Consider the following 21822-nt stretch of genomic DNA (forward strand, 5'->3'; position numbering starts at 1 on the left):
GATGGATCCTTGTTGAAGAGAGCTATTGATAATCTTTGACCAGAGTGGGAGAAGCCAAGGAGAAAAGTCCTTTACAGCGTTAGCAGGAAGGGGGTCGGAGAGGTGATTGGAAGGTTTCAAGGTGTTGAGCAGTCTGCCAATTTCTTCTTCGGAGTAGGTGTCAAAGGCTGACCAAGTAGCATTGTTCTTTGGTTGAGGCACTGCTGTGTGTCGGGGGTTGGAGTACAGGATAGCGTCATTGAGGAGATCGCTTCTTATTCTCTCAGTTTTTTGGATAAAGAAGGCAGAGAAGTCTTCGCAGGAAGGAGTATCGCCCATAGGGCTGGGTGTCTGGGGTTGCTCTTTGCATTGTGTTCTGACTAACTCAAACAGTTTTTTTGGACAGTTTTTAGCTTGGGCGAGTAGGAGGCTGAAGAAGTTTCTTTTTGAGCGCTTTATTTTCCTGAAGTAGGCGTTTCTCTGTATCTTTAGACTTTTTAGGTGCACTGCAGAAGGGGCTGATCTCCAGGTGCGCTCTGCCATTCGCATGGCTCGTCTATCCTCATTGAGGCTACCGTCATACCATCGGTTGGAAGTCTTCTTGGACGAGACTCTTTTCAGTTGCATGGGCGCCGCCTCATTGATTATTGTGGACATAGTATTGAGATAGTAGTCAGTCAGAAGTTGAACGTCTGATACGCCGGGAGGGGGAAGTAGGCGATTGCAGCTGTTAGGCGGTAGGGAGTTTGGATTGAGTTTCTTCAAGATGTTTCCTACAGCTCATATTCGGTAACAAAAGTCAATTTCTGCCCTTCATTTGAGATAATGCTGATGTCAATCCTTTATTAAATATGGTTCGTCATATCAGATACGTCAGTTATTAGACTGGTTCTTGTAATTGTAATGCATCAATCATTCCCAGTTTTAGAGTTTATGGACTTTTATCTGCACAGCAGGTTGAATTAGGGTTAGGGATGGATCAGAGGCGAGGTTAGGGAAAGGGATACTCTTGTCACACTAAAGAGCAAATGCAGGGTAGAGGCCACGAATGATCAACAAAAGAAGTAGGCTGGTGAGGATTATCATTAATTCCAATGATGGAATACCTCTCAAATGTACCAATGCTGACTTTGTATATGTTTCGCAATGTGGTAAATTGTGATATGCGAAGACGTACAAAAATATTATACCTGAATGCAATGAGTGTAATTTGACAGTCAGCAAATATTTAAAAACTAATACTACTATTAGCTCTTTAAAAAAGTTTTTCACACCCACACTGTTGCTGACTTCCTGTGCCTCTTTAAATTCCTGGCTACTATTCTTCAAACTGTGCTCAAGGCAAGATTGTTATGTTGGATGACTAAGTAAACACTTCAGGGGCAAGAATGGTGGAGATAGAATTGTGTTCCTCCAATTCCTCTGAAACCTTGCAGTCTGAGCACATACAGATTCCAGCATTTCTTATTGTAACTAGGAGTGTGTGAAATTTAGTAAAATGATCCACAATTATGCGTAATCATGCAAAATTGCCATTTGGTGCTACAATTTAGCACAAAATATGGCCACACGTATATTTGGACACAAGGGCCCATTTTGCACTAAAGCATATTGTAAAAAAACAAGCACCCTAAATAGCAGCCTCTCTCATTCTGGTTGTTTGTTCCTCTGCGTAATTACGTGGCGTGGCATATTAGCATAATTTGAAGCATTTCTCATTACAAGCATAACACAAAATTACCTTAATTACTTGACAGTACACTGGCGTAATGGAAGTTATGCCCGGGTCTAATTGCAACATACTGTCAGCAAGATATGAAAAGTTACAAAAGGGATTTGCCTGCTCACGGTGACCTGTGCTAAAGCCTTGCTCCTTAATTTCACTGGTTGCTTCTTGCATTTCTGTGGTTGTGGCCAACTGCAGTGTTGCAATGGTGCATAGCTGAAATGGCAAAGTAAGACTCTTTCTGCCATAAATGTCAGCACATACTTGATGCTACAACCTTATATTGACCACGTTCCACCATAAGACCAACAGAACTGAGCCGGCTGGATGCGTCCCCTCTTCTTACCACTGTTGATCCATTGCCTGAAGTTGCAGATGCCAACATGCAGCAAAGCAGATGAACTAATAGGGAGTCTGGGTGAGGAGGTGTTTGGGTGAGAAATTAATATGAATCAAATTTATTGTATACATATTATTTTTTATGCTATTCTTATTAATATAATGACTGAATGCAGTACATTTTCTATCCCAAAAAAGTAGTTTATTATTATGTCAATGCATTGAGTGCAGAAATTTGAAAAAAAGTGATCTTAATGCTCATGTCTCATTTCTGTACTTTTAATCAGTGCGACTTGACTCACTTAATATATTCCTATTGCAAATTGTCATGTCTTTGGAATTTACATAGAGCTCTCTTCGATAAATATTGAATGCAGCTGATACTTTTTATTTTTTGTATAACTGGAATTGTGTAGAAATGTCTATTCAATTACAATTTTAAGTTTAACAATATGTAACTTCAATCATATATAAGCGTTAGAGCTTAGTGATGTGAATGCAGGTTTAGACTGTTGAGTTTGTGGTTACACGCAGAAAAATAAAGACGTGTTATACTAAACTACATGTCTGGCGTAGACGTTAGTGAGTACCCAGGCTGGGGAGGATGCTACATTTTACAATGATCATTTTGACCCAATGTGAAGCAGATTTGAGAATGAATGATTCCAGTCCAAAAGAGAGTAGGGAGTGACCTATTCCAAAACCCGGCCACCTTCAACATATAGGATTCCGTTCCCAGATATTTCTAATATAAGTACCTTCAGAGAGTTTAACCAGTTCTTCATCGTCCCCTTCCAAATTTCTGTTGTTCAGAAACAAAATATTCTGTCTGTCTGGCCTATGAATAGTGAATGTAGTCCGTAAACAGATCAGATCTCCCCTGGATCTCTAGACCTTCCTAAACATATGACAACCAGGTAATTTTAAGAACACCTTTGCAGTACAGCCAATCCATTATAACAGACTGGTTAAATGTAACAAGAGGATTGGACCAACCTGAGAGTAAGTAATTAGTGCTTCATAAGGAGTAAATTCCATGTCATGCAGGGGGCAGATACATTTGTTTCCTATCTGTATATACAATAGAAATAGAAACAGAATTAGAGCTAAAACACAGCCCTGTCCCATTCCGCATTCTAATTTGAAAGGGGCAAAAAACCTCACCATTCGGGCAAAAGCACCCCTTGACTTCTGGGTCAGAGTATATCAGCAAGGAAGCACACTACAGACTCCTCGAGACCCTGGCTTAATTATCTCAGTCAATTTACAGGATAAAGTCATGAAGGCCAAGTACACCGGGCAAGTCTTAGCAGTCACATATGTAATGCATGTGTGTTTGTAAAAGAGTAATGTCAGAATTTGAGTTAACTTTCATGAGAAAGGCATTATAAAAATTGTATAAGTACAATTTTCAAATTACTTCAAATCTATAACTGTGGCAGAAAATGAGTTTCAGCTATGGAAGTCAGTAGTAGGATAACCTGCAGTGGAAATCTTTAACTTTCTTAACCCCTTCCACGCTGATGACGAGCTGGGCTCGTCATGAGGTAGCCTCCTGCTACGCTGATGACGAGCCCAGCTCGTCACGTAAAATGCGGTTTCGCAAAACTCCGCGTACGAGCGGAATTCCGCCCACACGCATGCGGTTAAGGGGGGCCAACCTCTGTCTATCACCATTGCTTTGAGACCAATGTTTCATGTTGATTTGTAAAGTACTAAAGTAGTTATAATCAGATGTTCTATCAACCTTTTGTCTGAAAATGCCTCTGTCTGCAGAAAGTGGGGTATGTTATTGACACAGTAATGAAAATTAGATTTTTCATTCGTACTCCAAAAACGTACAGCTTATTGGAGAAACATGTTAGCATACAGTTTTAGATTCAAGAGACCACTAACTCAATGTTGTATCTGTTAAACTGTGAAACAAAATATTCAGCATTTGTGTAGTTTATAACTTTGGCAATGTTTTTTTGTAGCAGGTGGTTGTCTCTGGAAAGCATCATCTGAACAAAGGAGAACATCTCCTCCAATCACAGACCAGGCTTTATTTGTCAACAAATGAAAAAGATGATTTATCGTTTACAGTAGCATTGAGGAATAATGGAGCCAACAAAGCAAAAAACTACACGGCCAACTTAGAGGTAAGAGTCTAAAAGCTCTCTTTAATGGGATAGTATCTGATTTTGATTGAGGTGATATGTGATATTGTAGTAAATAATATTTTGTTCAAAACAATTGATTACTACTCTTAAACTTTTTTATCCAACAAATCTGTTTATGTTACCTGGTCAGAGGTCTTGAGTCCTTTCAAGAGACCATCTTGAAACATTAAAAGAAGATACATTCCACACATTTTAAAAGCTATGTTTCCATCCCTAAAACATCTCTGTGATTTTTAAATTATGTCCATTGTACCGCATTGTAGTACTCACCCATGGCTAGTGACATCTATTTTTGGTTGGACTAACACATAGTAGAAAGTTCCTTGCCTCATTACAGGGATTAAAGATTGTCACACAAATGCATGCTACTTGGTAGGGTCCTGAGTAAATATAGCAGAATGCTCTTGTTTCTCTGCTCCTAACAGGCGTGGTCAGGATTATAGCACAGGCTCACTCTACCCTTACTGAGGTGCACTCTTACCCTGGGAACTGCTATGGTGGTTTCCCTCTCTGGGCAGGGTGATTGGTAATACAGGCCACTGTGGTAGCACATGTGCGCCCCACAGCGCACCCTACCTACACAGAGGTGTCTTGCAATTTGGTAAGCTCTAAGCAGAGATGAGTGGAGATGCTCCCATATCTGAACTGCCGACCATGGACTAATGACTGACCATCACCACTTAAGTTAAAGACAACAATCCTCCAGTCATTTTAGTCCCAAAATGTGTTTTTTCTCGTCCCAGTGGTTGAGCACTTTGTGACCCAGCTGTAAGCCCGCCCGAACAAAAGGAGCGCTGTGCAGCAGTAGAGTGGGAGAGGGTGTTAGCGAGGAGGAAATAATGGGGAAGAAGAGAGGTAGAAAAAAGGTTGCACACAGAAAACTGGGGATGCACCTCGGTCCTTCCCAAATGTTGGACTCGGATCACAAACACATGGCCACTGGGTCGTGATGCACAGCATCTGAACCGCACAATTCCCAGATATATCCATATGTATGTGGGCTGCTCCGAGCAAACCAAAACTGTCTAGAATGCATGTGGCCTGTTCTGTGATGTGGCCTGATAAGAGACATTCTGCAGTGAGGTTCAGCACTCTATCACTGACACCCACCAGTCTCAACCTCAGAGGCTACCTTCTGCTTCATGCTCGGGTTCACGCTCTCGTCCAGGTACGTGTTTTTTTCCTTCATATTTTCTACGTTTTCTGGTGAAGGTCACCTTCAGCGCCCAGATACCCCTATGGGTGACAGTGTTGCTCTTAACAGATGCCGTTTGATTGAATGATTGATTGAAAAGCGGTGAATGAATCAGCGCAGACAGCCAAGAGAAAGGCCCCAGAAAGCTCTACCAACTGCGTATAAATGTAAAACACTGATTATCTGAGTATCAGACATTAAAACAAGTCTTTTGGTAAAGTCTGACTGCTTTGGAGAAAACTTAGAGGCTAGTAGGACTTATTTGTGGGCCACTCTAGTGAGACAGGACGATTTTACCTGGGCTGGAGAAACTCTTTAAATGTAATGCTCAACTTAACATTGGATGTACTTTGTTCGGTAAGTGAAACTGCCACAGTAACGTAATGCATAATCACTGCTTAGAGAAAATATTACACATGTATAATATATGTATATTTAAATGATAAGCAAAATTGACTGAGTTCCATTGTGAGGCTTTCCATTGCTCATTTAAAAATATTAGAAATTTGAATGACTAAAAAATGTAAAAATGAACCTTTGCTCTGTTTTCAGCTAAATGTTTGCTACAAAAAAAGCAATTGACTCTGCAGGAAATTGTTTTTTCCGAATGGCGTGTAGATGTTGTGATAATGATCTCATATTTTAAAGTCCAGTAGTCTGAGGAATGAAATGTAACTGCTTCATTTGTTAACTCTCGTTACAAATTGCGTCTTTTCAGATATGGCATAGGATGTTAATTTTGGTTCCTTGATCACCACAATCTGTATGTATCTGTATTTACCAGACATTCTCCCTGGTACATTGCGGTAGGTTTCTCCTGCCGCAATTTAGCTAAGGAAAAATGTGGGGGATGTGGAAATGACCAGAAAACATGCAATTCAGCTTTTTTCGGTGTTGGGAATAGAACAAAATGAGGGTTATGCGTCATCACAGATGTAACTGAAAAATAACCTCAAAATGTCATGAAATTGATCCATTTCTAATAATTACACTATTAGAATATCACATCACACAAATTCACTTAGACAGTTTAACAAATACTATGTTTTTGTTCTCGCACAACAGCTTAAAGCCTCTGAGAGGGTGCACATGGCAGTGATGGGTAGGTACACCACATCACCCATTCGTGGCCGCATCTTGCTGGAGGGAAATGTCGATGAAAAGGAGAAATTAAGATTTGCTGCCTCCAAAGATAAAGGCTGCCTCCAGTGCTCAGTGGAGCACATAACAGGTAATGCAACTTGAATGCCTCACCAAACCGACATGGTGTGAAAAAAGCAACAAACTCTGTTCATCTCCTTTCCAATAGTTTTTTTTTCCTCGTTGATATTATAACTGTGCTATAAATTTCATAATAGAGTTAATATGTTTTATTAAACACCGTTTAGTATCCGAAAGCAGATTGCCGCAGGGATTTTATTCATACTGTTAACTAAGCCAGACATTGTCAGATTGCACACATCTGAGCAACAATGGTCCTATTAAAAGCCTCAAGGCTCTTCTGGTTGTATTCAGGGTTCCAACGTTATGCTCTCTGAAATAATCCAAAGTCCTTGATGTCAAGCTAACTGTTGGTCAGCGTTCTTGAGACAAGAAGTCTAGTATAAGAGCACACTGTTCATCCTGAATAAGAAGTAACGTTTGAAAATTTGCCTGAAAGGTTTGTCCTATAACTGCCTCTCCAAGGGCGATTGATCTAAAAGTATTTTGTCTAAAAATATCAAACTATACTAACAACGGTGCAGTATTGCTCACAATCAAGGGCCAGCTCGGAGATATGACCCGAATGTAATTCATTTGAATAGAAAATAAATGAACAAATTGCTTTTAGTTAGGATGCCAGAAAACCCCAATATTTGGCAAGTCTTCAATTTACAGACATATATCAGATTTGACTCTCTTCCATAGATACTTCTTGCTATGGATTCACTATATTCTGAAAAGGTTAAGGGCACCATATTGGATATGGCAAAGTAGCACCCACCAGAGGTGTATCACAGGCCCCTGCGCAGCAGGCGGGCCCTTAACCCTTTAGGGGGCTCTTGACCCACCAGGGGGTCCCTTTTCAGTCAAAGGCCAATGCATCTCTGCAAGATATCGAAGCACGGGGACCTCTCCATTCTGCAGGGGGTGCCCATCATTTTGTGTTATGCCATGGCAACTACATCAGTGCCTGAGGGACCAAGGGGCTACAGTTGATGCTTTGATGCCATAAAAAGGGACTGCATCCACCTCACAAAAAGTGGGACACATGTCCTTGATGTCAATCCCTATTTTAAAGTCAGGTGAGCATAAAAACTATGCATTAAGAGGGGCTCTAGGTCTCCCCTTCAGCCATTTATTCATTTTGGTCAGCCCCCTTAAAGACTGTGTTATTTACGTTTTTTAAGGCCTGAGAAGTACTCAGTCTCACCATTTATTATTGATTATTTGGTGTATTAGTCTAAATGCGTAAGCAGCGCTTCCCATTTAAGTGAATAGAAATGGCCATTATGTGCGAAATCAAAAATGCGCCTCGATTAGTATTTGTTTGTAAATGTGATTTGTGCTCCTGAAAGTGTTTGCTACACATTTGTGCATTAATCTGATTTTGCACATACTCATGATCTGATACTTCTACAGACTTTTCATCAGTCGTGATTTTGCACTAAAGTGAATATATGCACCTAAATTAGTATTGGACCTAATATCCTTGGTGAGGCTTCCCCCCAACATTTTGCCTTCTAGCCTCCAGATTTTGCTGACTTTGTTTTTGCTTGCCGTAGGACTCTGCACACTTTACCACTGCTAACCAGTGCTAAATGTCTTGTGTTTTCGGGGCGTGGCCACGGCGGCAACCGAAATGGCCGCACCGCTGTGAGGCTCCTCCGGGTGGGCGCCCGAAGCGGACGAAAAGGAATGTAACCCGCATCCCCGCTGCCACCAAAGGCTGTGTCCTGCCTGCTGATGATCCGGGGCAGCCCGCGAGAGATGGCCGAGCCGCGGGGACGGCTGGCTGCGTCAACCACGGCGGAGGGGATCTGAGGCCTCCGGACCTCGGCGCCATCTTCCCTGCAGCACCGGTGCACCGGGTGAGTGCCCCTCGGCCGATCGCAGCCGCGGCTTCTTTCCTTCATGCTCCTACCCCTTGCGGCCTCGCGCATTGGCTCGCCGCTGCCGCTCGGTCCCGTCTTTTCCCTGTTTTTCCGGGCTCTCGGGTGAGGCTGCGACCTTGGGCTCGTTGGAGCGCGGGAGCCGGGGACTGGATTTTGGACTCGGGCGGAGCTGGGGGACTTGCTGCGAGCGTGAGCGGGGGCGGGGGCGGGGGAGGGGCGATCCGTGTGCCTGCTGGGCGGCTTGGGGGGCACTCCCTGGCACCACGCAGCGGCCCCGCCGTGTGACCGGGCGGCGTGCCACCCTACATTGCTGTCACAAGGCTTCTACTTGCTGCGCCACGATTGGAGTGGCTCCCGCCTGCAACCCGGAGCACCATATTGCGCTGCCTACCACTGACTGGTCGCCCCTGCTTCTGCTACTTAGGCCTTGGTGGTCTATAGATCGGCCTGCTTTACAATTGATCCCTGCTCACCGCCGTTGTCGCAGCGACTGCGACCCCGCCAAGCGTCATCCACAATGGGGAAGAAGGATCCTGCCCAGAGAACCCTTAATTTCGACAAGCCTCCTCTCCCAGCTGCCGACCCCCCACCGGGTACTGCATCGGGAGCTCCAGTGGCACTGGACAATGGCGACGCAGCGTCCATGATGGCCGCCATGATGGGGGAGATGCGTGCCGGTTTCAAAGCACTGGACACCAGGTTCGACAGTCTGGAGCAGAAGCTGTCTGCCATCAACTCCACGGTGCAAGCTCACGATCGGCGCCTGGACCTGGCGGAGTCTAGAATATCCGACTTGGAGGACGTGTCCTCCAAAGCTCTAAAGCGCCTGGAGAGGGTGGAAAAGATTCTTAAAGATGTCGCCATCAAGAACGAGGATTTGGAAGCGCGCAGCCGGCGGAATAACATCAGAATCCTTGGCGTGGCGGAGACTACAGCTACTGGCCGGTTCGACACCTTCGTGGAGAACCTCCTCAATGAACTGTTTGGAAAGGACACTTTTACGGCTGGTTTTGTTGTGGAAAGAGCACACAGGTCCTTGGGGCCCAAGCCGCGTTCTGGTCAGCTGCCCGACCCATCATTGCCAGAATAATGAACTTTCGTGACCGTGACGCCGCGCTCCGGGCGGCGCGAGAGATGGGTGAGGTGAAATGGCAGGGGAGCAAGTTGTCCTTTTTTCTGGATTATACTGTTATGGTGCAGGAGGCTCGGAGGAAGTACATCAGCGTTAAGGCGGCACTTCGAAACCTGGGCCTTAAATACAGCATGCTCTACCCAGCCCGGCTGAAGGTGGACGTTCATGGCCGGTTTCGCATCTTTGACTCTCCAGCTGAGGTCCAGGACTTCTGTCACTCATACAAAAAAGGTCCGGGATCGGCCTCTGGCTCCAGACCCACCTCTCCCCTGCGGCCGGACACGCAGGCCAGCGCTGACTTATTCACTGACGCTGGTCGAGGCTGATTGCACATAGCGCTCTGCTTCTGGTTCGTTTTTCTCCTTGCGGGGATGGCTAACAGTTCTTTCATTCCTATTTGTTCATGACATTCCCATCGTTCCGTTGGATTGCCCGCTCGGGGGTTAGCGTTGCTTTCCCCCCAGGCGCGGGCCGATATGTTCTGTTCCCTTTCCTTGGGTTTCCTAGATTGCATTATGCTACCTCTTTCATGTGCTTTTCCTATTTTGCACTTGTTGTTCTGCATTGTTGATTTGCATCTAGTGGGGTTCTGCCTCTAAAGGGGGTTCTGGGAGGCTGGGTGGTGGGTGGGGGTGGGGGGGTTTGTATTTTCCATGTTTTTTCTTTTTTTTGGTATCTGATTGCACGACACATGGCACTGGTTTGTTCAATGACCGCTTCTTGCCCACGATTCTTCATTTGACTCTATGGCCCGGATAGGTTTGCAGACTGGCCCATCTAGCCTAACATTGATGACATGGAATGTCCGTGGCTTGAACTCCACCCGGAAACGGAAACAGGTTTTACAATATGCAGTGAGACATAATGTTGATATACTTGTTTTACAGGAGACGCACATGGTTCAATCTGACACACCTTCCTTTGCGCGGGGTTGGGGTGCTCATAGTGTTTTCATGCTTCAGTAGATATGCACGTGGTGTGGCGGTTTTAGTACACAAACGCATACCCTTTGTCTTGACGGGTAGCAAAGTTGATGGGGAGGGACGATATGTGATTCTCCATGGTCTGCTGTTTGGTTATAAGATTACCATTGTAGGGGTATATGGTCCTAATGTCGACTCCCCAACCTGCCTCGAGGAGCTGCACCTGTCCCTACTACACGCTGACATTGACCTGCTGGCGATGGGAGGCGACTTTAACTTACTGATGAACCCCAGCAGAGACAGCACATCCCCCCTCCCCTGATCGCAAACCGCTATCCCGCACTGCGATGGCGGATATTTGCTCCCACTTTTCACTTCAGGACATAGAGGCTACACGTCACACTGCCTCCCCCTCCTTCACGCACCATTCCGGCTACCACAACACGAGCACCAGGATCGACTACTGGCTCCTTTCTCCGGGCCTGGCGGGTTGGGTCACTGATTTGCGCACCCTAACGCGCACCATCTCGGATCATTCTCCTGTGGTTCTGGCGCTTGCGATTCCCAGGTTGGGTGGGTATGAGCGGCAATGGCGATTCCCCGGGCGCGCACTCGCGGATCCTGTTTTCACAGAGGAGATCCGCTCGGCGATTGAAGACTATTTCGACCTTAATACTGGCTCGGTGACCACATGGGCTACACTGTGGGAGGGGTTCAAGGCAACCATAAGGGGGGTCTGCATTACCAAACATGTCGGAGCGCTGCGCGAACTTCGAGCCTCCCTGTCCCGCCTAGAAAATGACGTGTTGGCTATTGACTCCCAGATCCTAGCTGACCCCTCCCCGGCCAACGAAACACGGCGCATTGAGCTCCTTTTGGAGTTCAGGGACGCGGCGGACAGGGAGCTTAAGTATCTGGGCAAGTACCATTCTGCGCGCCAGTATGGCGAGGGAGATAGACCGGGCAGACTATTGGCCCAGTTGCTGCGCCCACCTAGGCAGGCTGCGTACATTACGAAAATAGTTGCTGCCGACGGCACGCCACACTTCAACACTCCCGCCATTTGCAACACATTCTTGTCTTACTATAAGCACCTTTACAAGTCTGCCCTTACTGACGAGCACCGTGACCCCGGCCCTTACATTGACGAGATAGCTATGGTCTTTTTGGAGAAATATATGCAAGATTTCTTGGCGCATCCCATCACGCCCGAGTTGATCGAGGAGGCAATAGACTCGCTGAAGGGGTCTTCGGCACCGGGCCTGGATGGCTTCACGGCCGATTTCTATCAAACATACAAGGAGGAACTGGTACCCGTTCTGGTCGAGGTCTATGCCGAGGCCCTGGAATCCGGTATTCTCCCTCCTACGCTCCGTGAGGCGGTTATAGTCTTGTTACCCAAGCCAGGCCTCGACCCAACGGTTTGCGGCTCTTACCGCCCGCTGTCACTCCTGAACCTGGACTATAAAATCCTAGCTAAGGTGCTCGCAATGCGGCTTGCGCTGCTTGTGAACTCTATTATTTCGCCGGTACAATCGGGTTTCGTCCCGCAGAGGTCGACGTCCCTGAACCTTCGCACTGTCTTCTCGGTCCTGCACAGAATTGACCCCGACATCCCGGCTGCTGCGGTCTTTTTGGACACCGAAAAGGCTTTTGACACTCTGGAGTGGCCCTTTTTTTTGGATGTGATGTGTAGGATGGGCATGCCCGCTATGTTTGTGGCGACTGTTGAATTGCTGTACACGGCTCCCACGGCACGTATTCGCCTCAATGGCACCATCACAGACAGGTTTACCCTCTCCAGAGGTACGCGGCAAGGGTGCCCCCTATCCCCCTTACTTTTTATTCTGGCTATGGATCCTCTGGTCCGACATTTTCAAGAGAAGCATCTGCACAGGGGGCTCCAGTTCCGCACCGGGCCTCTTCTGGTGTCACTCTACGCGGACGACATGGTTTTGTACGTCCGTACCCCCGAGACCAACCTGCAGCCTCTGCTATCTGAAATTACGTGCTTTGGTGAATATTCCGGCCTTAAGGTTAATTGGCACAAACCACAACTGTTCCCTCTCACCCTCGCCACTGCGAGGTGGCCTTGCTCCCTCCCGTTGGAGTGGTGCGAAGACTCCATTAAATATCTTGGGATACATATCCACTTGGATACCGTGTCCATTGTCCGCCTGAACTATGGACGCGCCCTTGACTTTTTGGAGGACAACACTGACCGATGGCTCCACCTCCCTTTATCGATGGCTGGGCGCATTGCTATAGTGAAAATGGTGGTCCTGCCCCGGTTTTTATATCTCTTCAACAACAGTCCCATCCTTCTCACAAAGGTTTTTTTCACCCAACTGCGCACAGCCCTGCTCAGACTGGTTTGGGGAGGGAAGCGCCCTCGCCTTGCCTGGAACACACTGACACTGCCTTACGAGACGGGTGGATTTGGGGTCCCGGACTTCCACCTTTACTACCTTGTGGCCTAATGCTCGTATGCCCACCCCTGGTACCATCCTAACGCCAGGATCCAACATTTAAAACCCGAAGCAGACGCCGCGCTCCCAGTGTCCCTAGATGCCGTGCTTCCCAGAGGCCTCCCTCACGACCCACACGACATACTCCCTCTCACCACAACGACTTGGGCTTGGGACAAACTCAGACGCTAACTGCGCGTAGACACTCTGTACTCTCCGGCCCTTCCGCTTCCCAACCCACATTGGCTCCCCATAACAGGCGAAACATTGATTAGTCGAACACTCTCCAAATACCAACTGAACACGGTGGGCGACCTATTCCCAAATGGCCATGCTCTTTCTATTACTGAAGACCCCCGCTTCACCAAGCGCACTTTCATGGATACTTTTGTGTTTGCAAGACTTAGGGCACTGATGCGAGCTACATTTCCTACCTTCCCGTTACCACCTGAGGGCGTTCTGGCACTCACGTCCATCATCCAGAACTCTTCGGGGGCTCATGTTGTGTCCAAACTCTATAAACTCTGCCTGTCCTCACTCCCATCGTCTGACGTGACGGTGCGCACCGCATGGGAATTGGATCTGGGCGCCCAGATCTCTGACGAGCAATGGGAAGCATGCTGTGCCATGACCAGGGAGGTTTCAATGAATAGCAGGCACAAACTTATACACTTTAAATTCCTTCGGCGGCTGTACCACACCCCAGCGCTGGCCCACAGAATAGACCCGACTCGACCTCACACTTGTCCTAAATGCAATGCCCCTCAGGCCGACTTTGCCCATCTTTCCTGGACCTGCCCGAAATTACACTCCTATTGGGTTGAAATACACGACACTCTGGGTGCGATATTGGGCCTATCGCTATCGGTCCTACCGGAGATTGCCCTGATGGGATATATGTCCAATTTTCCCCGCAAGATTCGCAAGTTGGCATCGGTCTGCTTCCTTCTGGCCAAGAGAGAGGTCGCGCTGCACTGGTGCTCGCGACGTGCTCCCTCTGTTGCCGCTTGGCTAAGGAGTGTGGCATACTGCAATGTGAACAGTGTGGAATATTCTGATCAACTCCCTGCCTCTTCCCGCCCTACCGATATTTGGGGTCCGTACCGCCAATACATTTCAGGGAAGGCGCGGGAAACGCCCTCTCAGTCCCTGCACCCCAATACACCGACCGGGGTGGGTTAGACCTCGGGTCCCCCATTCCACATTCCCACTCTGGCGCTGCTTTTACTGTTGTTTGCCGCTGTCCTTGGATGTGGATGCGGGGCCTGGTAAGCGGGGGCACCGATGCTGTTCCCGATTCAGGGGTCTTTAATCCAACGAAGGAGAATGGCTTTTTCACGCCCACGCAGCCCGCCTATTTGCCCTTCACGACAATTTGGCAATGTGCGAACTCCTGCTGCTAGTCCAACTCATTCCTGGGTGGAGAGGTTCCTTGAATGCTTTTACCGGGATGCGGTTATTGGCTACGGTGCTGCCTGATGGGATACTGAAAGGTCCAGTGTGCTGGTCTTGCAGTCTGGTTCTCATTATTACTGTCCTTTTTATCCTTTCTTTGTTTATTGTACGAATGATTATGTTTACTTTGTGTTTCAGTTGCCTTATCAGAAAATGTTCCTACTGTAACATCTTACATGTTTCATGGTGCAACCCGAATGTTTATTTTGCTGTACTCATCAATCTGCTGATTAAGTTACTTGACTCAATTAACAAAAATAATAAGGAGTATCATCAGAAAAAAATGCTCAAAGAGCGATTTTCTATGGGATGATTAGTTATCAGGGAGAAGAAAGTCCTTCTTTTTTAGGAACCCCTCACTCACCGACCTGGTCGGTGACATGCTTCATCATCGGGGCCACCCTGATGGCCGAGTGCCATCAAGGTGTGCTTCGACACCTGAACTACAGTGGAGCTGGTATGTGAGTGATGAATGTGAAAAAGAAAAAGTAGTGGGTGAGTTAAAAATTGTCCTGGTATGACTTATGTGGAAAAAAAATTTATTCTTAAAGCTACTGGACAATATTAAAATATAAGTGTCGATACTGTTAATGGTGTAATTATGACCAAAAGTATCTGGATAAATGTGTGGTGGGTCTACATGTTTCAAACCGTAATTGGAATTACCGGTTTTTCTTCAGGACCAAAATCAGGGAAATGGGTGGTCAGGGTACACTAACACCCTGCCGTGCCTGCAATTCCCTGTGCCTTTGCAGCAAAATTAGTGGTGCTACGCGAAAAAGATTAAAGAATAACCCAAAAGTGGTTAGTCAGGACAAAAGACCTGTGGAGAGAAAATATAATAATCACAATCAAACTAGTTACAAGCCTGCAACGTAGTGAAGTGACGGTGTCTCACGTCCTTGTATCTCTTGAATCATCCCATGCTGAAGTATAGATGGTTTCTATGGTGCAGGAATTCCGGAGTGCACAGTGTGGCTTTATCAGTAACATAACTGATTTATAGCGCGTTTAAGCCTTCAATTAGAACCAAACACACCTATCAATTGTGGCGTGTTTTCGTGGTTTCTAGGCGTACATATATTGTTTAATTCACAGGCATCAAGTACTACTCGTGCGTGGCTATGCAACACTCATATCAAATTGAAGTGGAGGGCATAGCAAGGTGATAACTGTCTATCGTCTAAGCATATGACAATACCAAACACACAACGTAGAACACACACAATAACACAAAATAAACCATGCTTACTCCAATTGGAGAGTCATAGGGCAGCACGGGATTTGGGAGGGGCGGCCAGGTTAAGAAACTTATTCTAAAAAAATGGAAATCAATGGAGTCAGGAGAGATAGCCCATTGACGAGCTGAGTGCGAAATGGGGCCGTGCCTTGGCGCGAGGCACAGCGTTCTATCAGATAGTCTGTACTTACAGTTTCGCCGGCTAGCGGTAACAGTGTACCTACGAGGTCCCTCCATGCGCCCGTGAATGAAACCGGGTCGCCGCCGGAGTTAAGAAAGCAGCTAGCGCGGTGGTTGGGGGCGTGGCTAGGGTCAAGCGCTGACGTGGTGACGTCGTTCAATAGCGCTACGGAGGCCTGTTAGGGACAAAATTCCCAAGTGACACAATATTCGTCTTAGTTACAATCACTAAGAGGGGATTTAACAGACAGAGCAAACATTGTGGGAGAATGAAAAAACGGGGAAAGGGCTGAGAAAATTCTAAAAGGGCGGGCCCGTTTCATTAATTAATTACGAAAGACACTGCAATGCGGTATCTGTGTTATCAGGGAAGAAGGGGCAGAATTTTCACTGTGGTCAGTTGCATATTTACAAATGACTGGTCCAAATAACCACCACAAATATGCATATGTTGCAAAAAATGGAAAAAATACAAATGCTGAATACCAGATCAGTGGGGTTATTTTAAGGGATGGTCAGTTCGAGGGTAGTTGCTGGGCCTGTGACAGGGGCTTAGCCCGAGTTGAGAGAGGCAAAAGGAGATCACAAGACGTTGGCCCATTGTATATTATCATTCAGACCATTGGTGTGTGTGGACAGTCTATACACCCATCTCTGCTCTTTTTCATACAGGCGTTTCTGTAGGTTTGGCCCTGTAGGTAGTTGTTCTATGACCGTCCACACCATATCATTAGGTATGTGATTTGCCTCCAGGAAGTGGTCAGTTAGTCTAGTTGCACTTTTTTTACAACGGATGGTACTCCGATGCTCGCAGATCCGTTGTTTGATCTTCCTAGTGGTCATTCCAATATATCGTTTCTTCCGTCCACTTCAAGGTGGATAAAATCCCTTAACTCTCTCCCAATTGTTTTTGACATATCTTGGCAGCGCACAGCTGCGAGAGTTTTCATTGTCCTTCTTTCTAACTCTGTAATTCCTTACCTCACACTGAACACACATTATACACCATGGGAGAAAATCAAGGCCTCACATATTCTACTGAAGAGATAGACGCCATCATGGGCGAAATCGCAGGTTTTTCAGACGCTAGCATTTCACAAACTATATCACAGACAGATGATTGGGAAAAACTGTCAGAAATGAAGAGAGAACGCATTAGAACAATTCTACATGGCACCATCTTAAAAGAATATCTAACGAACGATATGGCACCTAAAGGACTGCTGGTGACAAACGCTCCGCGGATATTTCTTAATGACCCCACTTTCCGGAAAGATTGGGCACTAATAGCTTGGCACTGTACCCACGATTGGATTGTGCTAATCCTAAAAACAGCCTTGAGATTATCTGAGGCAATCCAAATCGAAATTCAAAAGACTGAATCACACATCAAGACCAGCATTACTGGATATAAAAAGAAGCTTGAAGAAGTAAATAAGGAAATCAATGAATATAAAGAAAATCTAACTCAACAAAAAGTCACAAAATTTAAAAAAGACTTGAAAAGATTTACGTTCAAGAACACTTATCCCTACTCAGATCCAGAATACAAACAACCGGAGAAAATTCAGTCTGATTCAGATGTTTCTAGCAACTCTTCAAACAATAGCAATGGGTCAAACAGTGGCAACAATAGACAACGAGGCAGAGGGGGGAGAAGAGGTAAAAATAATTGGCCCACCTTCAATCCTGCTATGTTTCCAGACCCCTTCAACCATCCATCTAACTTTCCCATGTACGGATGGCAACCACCATTCCAGCCACACTTCCAACCTCCCCCGTTTCAACAAAACCAGTTTCAAAATCCTTTTTTTCCCAGGGGTCGACGGGGAAGAGGAAAAAACAGACAACCAAATCAAGTGCATTGGGGAGAGGAAGACCCAGTCAGCAATCGAACAAAGAGCAAAGCAGGCCCAAGCAACATGAAACCTTAGTTACCAATCTATCCTCCAGACCTCTGACAACTACCGAAGAGATGGTTCTGAACAAAGGTCTAGGTTATGTCCCGACAGCTCGTGTGGACAAGTTCCAATTACATTGTGAGCTGGCCGGTTTCTTCAGAAAATTACGATTAAAATCCTTCTTTGAAAAACAAGGCCCTCCAAAAGAAAATGAGGTGGAAAATGAGACTGGACTAAGAACCAAATCTACCTTCACGCCACCCACCCATACTACACCTGTGGAATTAATCACGTTTGAACAAGCTGTGTTCAATGATGTGGAAAAAATGCAGAACACTACAAAGTTTCAGAACATGAGCAAGGTTGAGAACAGAGCTCTTAGTGACTTGCGTAGCTGTGAAAACATCATTATAAAACCTGCAGATAAGGGTGGAGGCTTGGTGGTTATGGATATGACCACATACCGTGAAGAATGCCTTAGACTCCTAAGTAATGACAGACATTACCAAAGGTTGGAAATGGACCCAACTAGTGATCTGAAATCTGAAATCGTACAGTTAGTGGAATCTGCTGAAGCTACTGGGAAAATCTCAAAGCAGGAGGCCGATTATCTCTGCACAACAGAAGAAAAAATTCCCTATTTCTATATCCTTCCTAAAATGCATAAGGGCAGACTACCACCACCTGGACGCCCGATTGTATCCGGAATTGGGTCTCTTTTGGAACCTCTATCAAGATTCTGCGATTTCTTTCTGAAGACCATAGTACAAAGCACAACAACCTATTTACAAGATACTAAAAGCCTTCTCAACTTACTACAAAATCTGAGGGTAGATGACCAATCTGTATTATTGAGCTTTGACATAGAAAGCCTTTATACAAATATACCCCAGGATGACACCATTCGAGTCCTTGAGGAAACCCTGGCAAACACCGACTGGCCACACAATACCCCCAGATCATTTATCTTGGAATGTGCACGCATGGCTCTAAAATGCAATTACTTTGAATTTGAAGACACCCTCTATTTGCAAACTGGGGGGACATCTATGGGGAGTGTCTTTGCTCCCAGCGTGGCCAGACTCTACGTCCATGACTTTGAACAGAGATTCATTCTTAAAGACACCAACCCCTTCCGCAATAACCTGATTTTTTGGAAGCGTTATATTGACGACGTCCTAGCAATCTGGCAAGGACCCACTGATCAATTGGACCTGTTCATTACTTGGATTAACACCTGCGATGACAACTTAAGATTCACCCATTGCTATGATAGTGAACAAATTGTGTTCCTTGATGTTGTGATTAGCAAGGAGAACAACAAACTAGAGACCCGTACTCATTATAAGCCAACTGCAAAAAATAACCTCTTAAGGTTTGAGAGCTTCCACCCGCGTCCACTGAGGGAAAATCTTCCTTATGGACAGTTCCTCAGGCTAAGAAGGAACTGCAGCAAACTGTCAGAGTATAAGGAACAAGCGATTGATCTAACAGAGAAGCTACAGAGTCGTGGCTACCCCGACAAGATCATAAAGAAATGTCAGAAAAGGGCTAGAAATCAGCCAAGAGACGCACTCCTGGAAGAAAGGCAAAAAGCTGACAACCCTATACCTTTGACCTGCGTGACAACATACAGCGCAATATCTAACCAGGTGACCAAGAGTATAAACAAACACTGGGCAATTGTCAATTCTGGGAAACTCCATTGGGAAAAACCACTTTTCTCTTTTAAAAAAATCTCAAAGTCTGAAGGACACTCTGGTAAAAACCAGACCAAAGATAAAGACAGCACCAGCGACTCCATCTATCACTGAAATCTGGGGCCTCCCGAACGTGACAGGTCACTACCGTTGTGGCAATTGCAGCGTGTGCCACCTCACCAGAAACACAAAAACACTGGACCTGGAAGTAGGTAAAGAATGGAGACAAATTGCTCATACAAATTGCAACAGCTGTAATGTCGTCTACTTGATTGAATGCGCTTGCAAGAAACGATATATTGGAATGACCACTAGGAAGATCAAACAACGGATCTGCGAGCATCGGAGTACCATCCGTTGTAAAAAAAGTGCAACTAGACTAACTGACCACTTCCTGGAGGCAAATCACACACCTAATGATATGGTGTGGACGGTCATAGAACAACTACCTACAGGGCCAAACCTACAGAAACGCCTGTATGAAAAAGAGCAGAGATGGGTGTATAGACTGTCCACACACACCAATGGTCTGAATGATAATATACAATGGGCCAACGTCTTGTGATCTCCTTTTGCCTCTCTCAACTCGGGCTAAGCCCCTGTCACAGGCCCAGCAACTACCCTCGAACTGACCATCCCTTAAAATAACCCCACTGATCTGGTATTCAGCATTTGTATTTTTTCCATTTTTTGCAACATATGCATATTTGTGGTGGTTATTTGGACCAGTCATTTGTAAATATGCAACTGACCACAGTGAAAATTCTGCCCCTTCTTCCCTGATAACACAGATACCGCATTGCAGTGTCTTTCGTAATTAATTAATGAAACGGGCCCGCCCTTTTAGAATTTTCTCAGCCCTTTCCCCGTTTTTTCATTCTCCCACAATGTTTGCTCTGTCTGTTAAATCCCCTCTTAGTGATTGTAACTTGTAGTGTAGCTCCTATTTTCCCAATAGGCTCTGCGCATTGGAATAGTACCTACAGCAGTAAAGGCCTAGACCAGACGTTAACTAGGTCTACTACTGTCGATACTAGACTTAATTTTTGGGTTTGCCAGCTAAGCTCAGAGTTCGCTAGAAACTTTCTCGAATGTTCAAGGAAGGATTAACTCCCCTGATTAGACAAGAAGGGATTTAGTTTCTGACAACCATAGAACATGACAACTTTGCTCTCCCCTAATCAAGAGTCAATCTCAAGAGTCGTGTGAGCACAAGGCAATTATTTTACTCAGTCAGTATGTGCATTCTTAGTCTCATCAGAATGTAGAGAAAAGGAAGAGACGGGCGTGTTCAATAAAAGATGTTATTTATTGATCAGTCTCTTTTCTCGTACAAGAGAAATGGATCGATATTATTGCAATACTTAAGTAAAGTGCATACATTAAAAGCAATAGTATAAAATAATACTGTAAAAACATTGATATGGTTTCTGAGCCATATGATGTTTTAAATGATTAAAATATATTTACATACACATATACATTTGACTAAACGTACTCAACTGGTGTTTCTAAATACGCCTACCCCGTGTACCTGACCTAAGTCTAATGCGTGGGCGGGAATAGAAAGTTACAGTTTAAGTTAAGTTTGTTTTTGCCAAGTGAATAACTAAAGAATTCTCTGTGAGGGGTTATTCAGTTCTGTACCTGGAATTTAGGATGGATGAGGAATGGTATCTCTTTCTCTGCTCTCGATATTCCAGGCTGCCTGCGAGGGCTACCCGGAAGCGCAGGTGCTGGGTCTCTCGGCTTGAGATAGCAGCGCGTCTCTCAGCGCGTCAGGAAGGCGGGGCTGCTGCCAGCGGGGTCTGCTTCTGCTCTCGGCTTCGGCAAGTATGGCTGCTCCGTCTTGTCACCACGCGTGTGTTTGCATAGGGCAAGGTCGGCAATATTTATACCTTAAAGGTGCCGAGATTGACGTAAGGATGGACATAGGTACGTCAATAAAGATGTCATACGACTTGCTCGTTAGCACATTCTTTACTAAAGTTCTCTGTGAAATCAAAACAATGACCGCACGGATTATCCAGGTTGTCATAGGTTTGATTTGTTATGAGAACGTCGTATGCCTTATCAGGGGCTGGAGGAATGTCGCTTGTCTAATTAGATCTCAAGCGTTATGACCTAATCAGATAACACGTTCCTGTGCCGGAGTGTGACTGCGTCAGATAACGGTATCTGCATCATGGGGGATTTCTTGCCCCATGGGCTGACTGTTAGTTAACTAGATAGTTAGTTTAACCAGAATAGGGTCAGGAATAGGGGGATCGATTCAGAACCTATAGAAATACACGACACCCACTCCACGCTAACTATGGTCATATCTA

General features: G+C 45.7%; 1 protein-coding gene across 1 annotated transcript in view; it reads left to right on the plus strand.

Moving 5' to 3' along the window:
• The window catches only part of LOC144784068 (uncharacterized), a 1315621-nt gene that overhangs the window by 1097409 nt on the left and 196390 nt on the right, over positions 1-21822 (plus strand). Inside the window, exons 61-62 of the mRNA XM_078662758.1 lie at positions 4021-4185; positions 6467-6632. Coding sequence (XP_078518884.1) covers positions 4021-4185; positions 6467-6632 — 331 coding nt within the window. The remainder of the gene's footprint in view (positions 1-4020; positions 4186-6466; positions 6633-21822) is intronic.

The sequence above is a fragment of the Lissotriton helveticus genome, chromosome 10, assembly GCF_964261635.1.
Source record: "Lissotriton helveticus chromosome 10, aLisHel1.1, whole genome shotgun sequence".
Classification (NCBI taxonomy): Eukaryota; Metazoa; Chordata; class Amphibia; order Caudata; family Salamandridae; genus Lissotriton; species Lissotriton helveticus.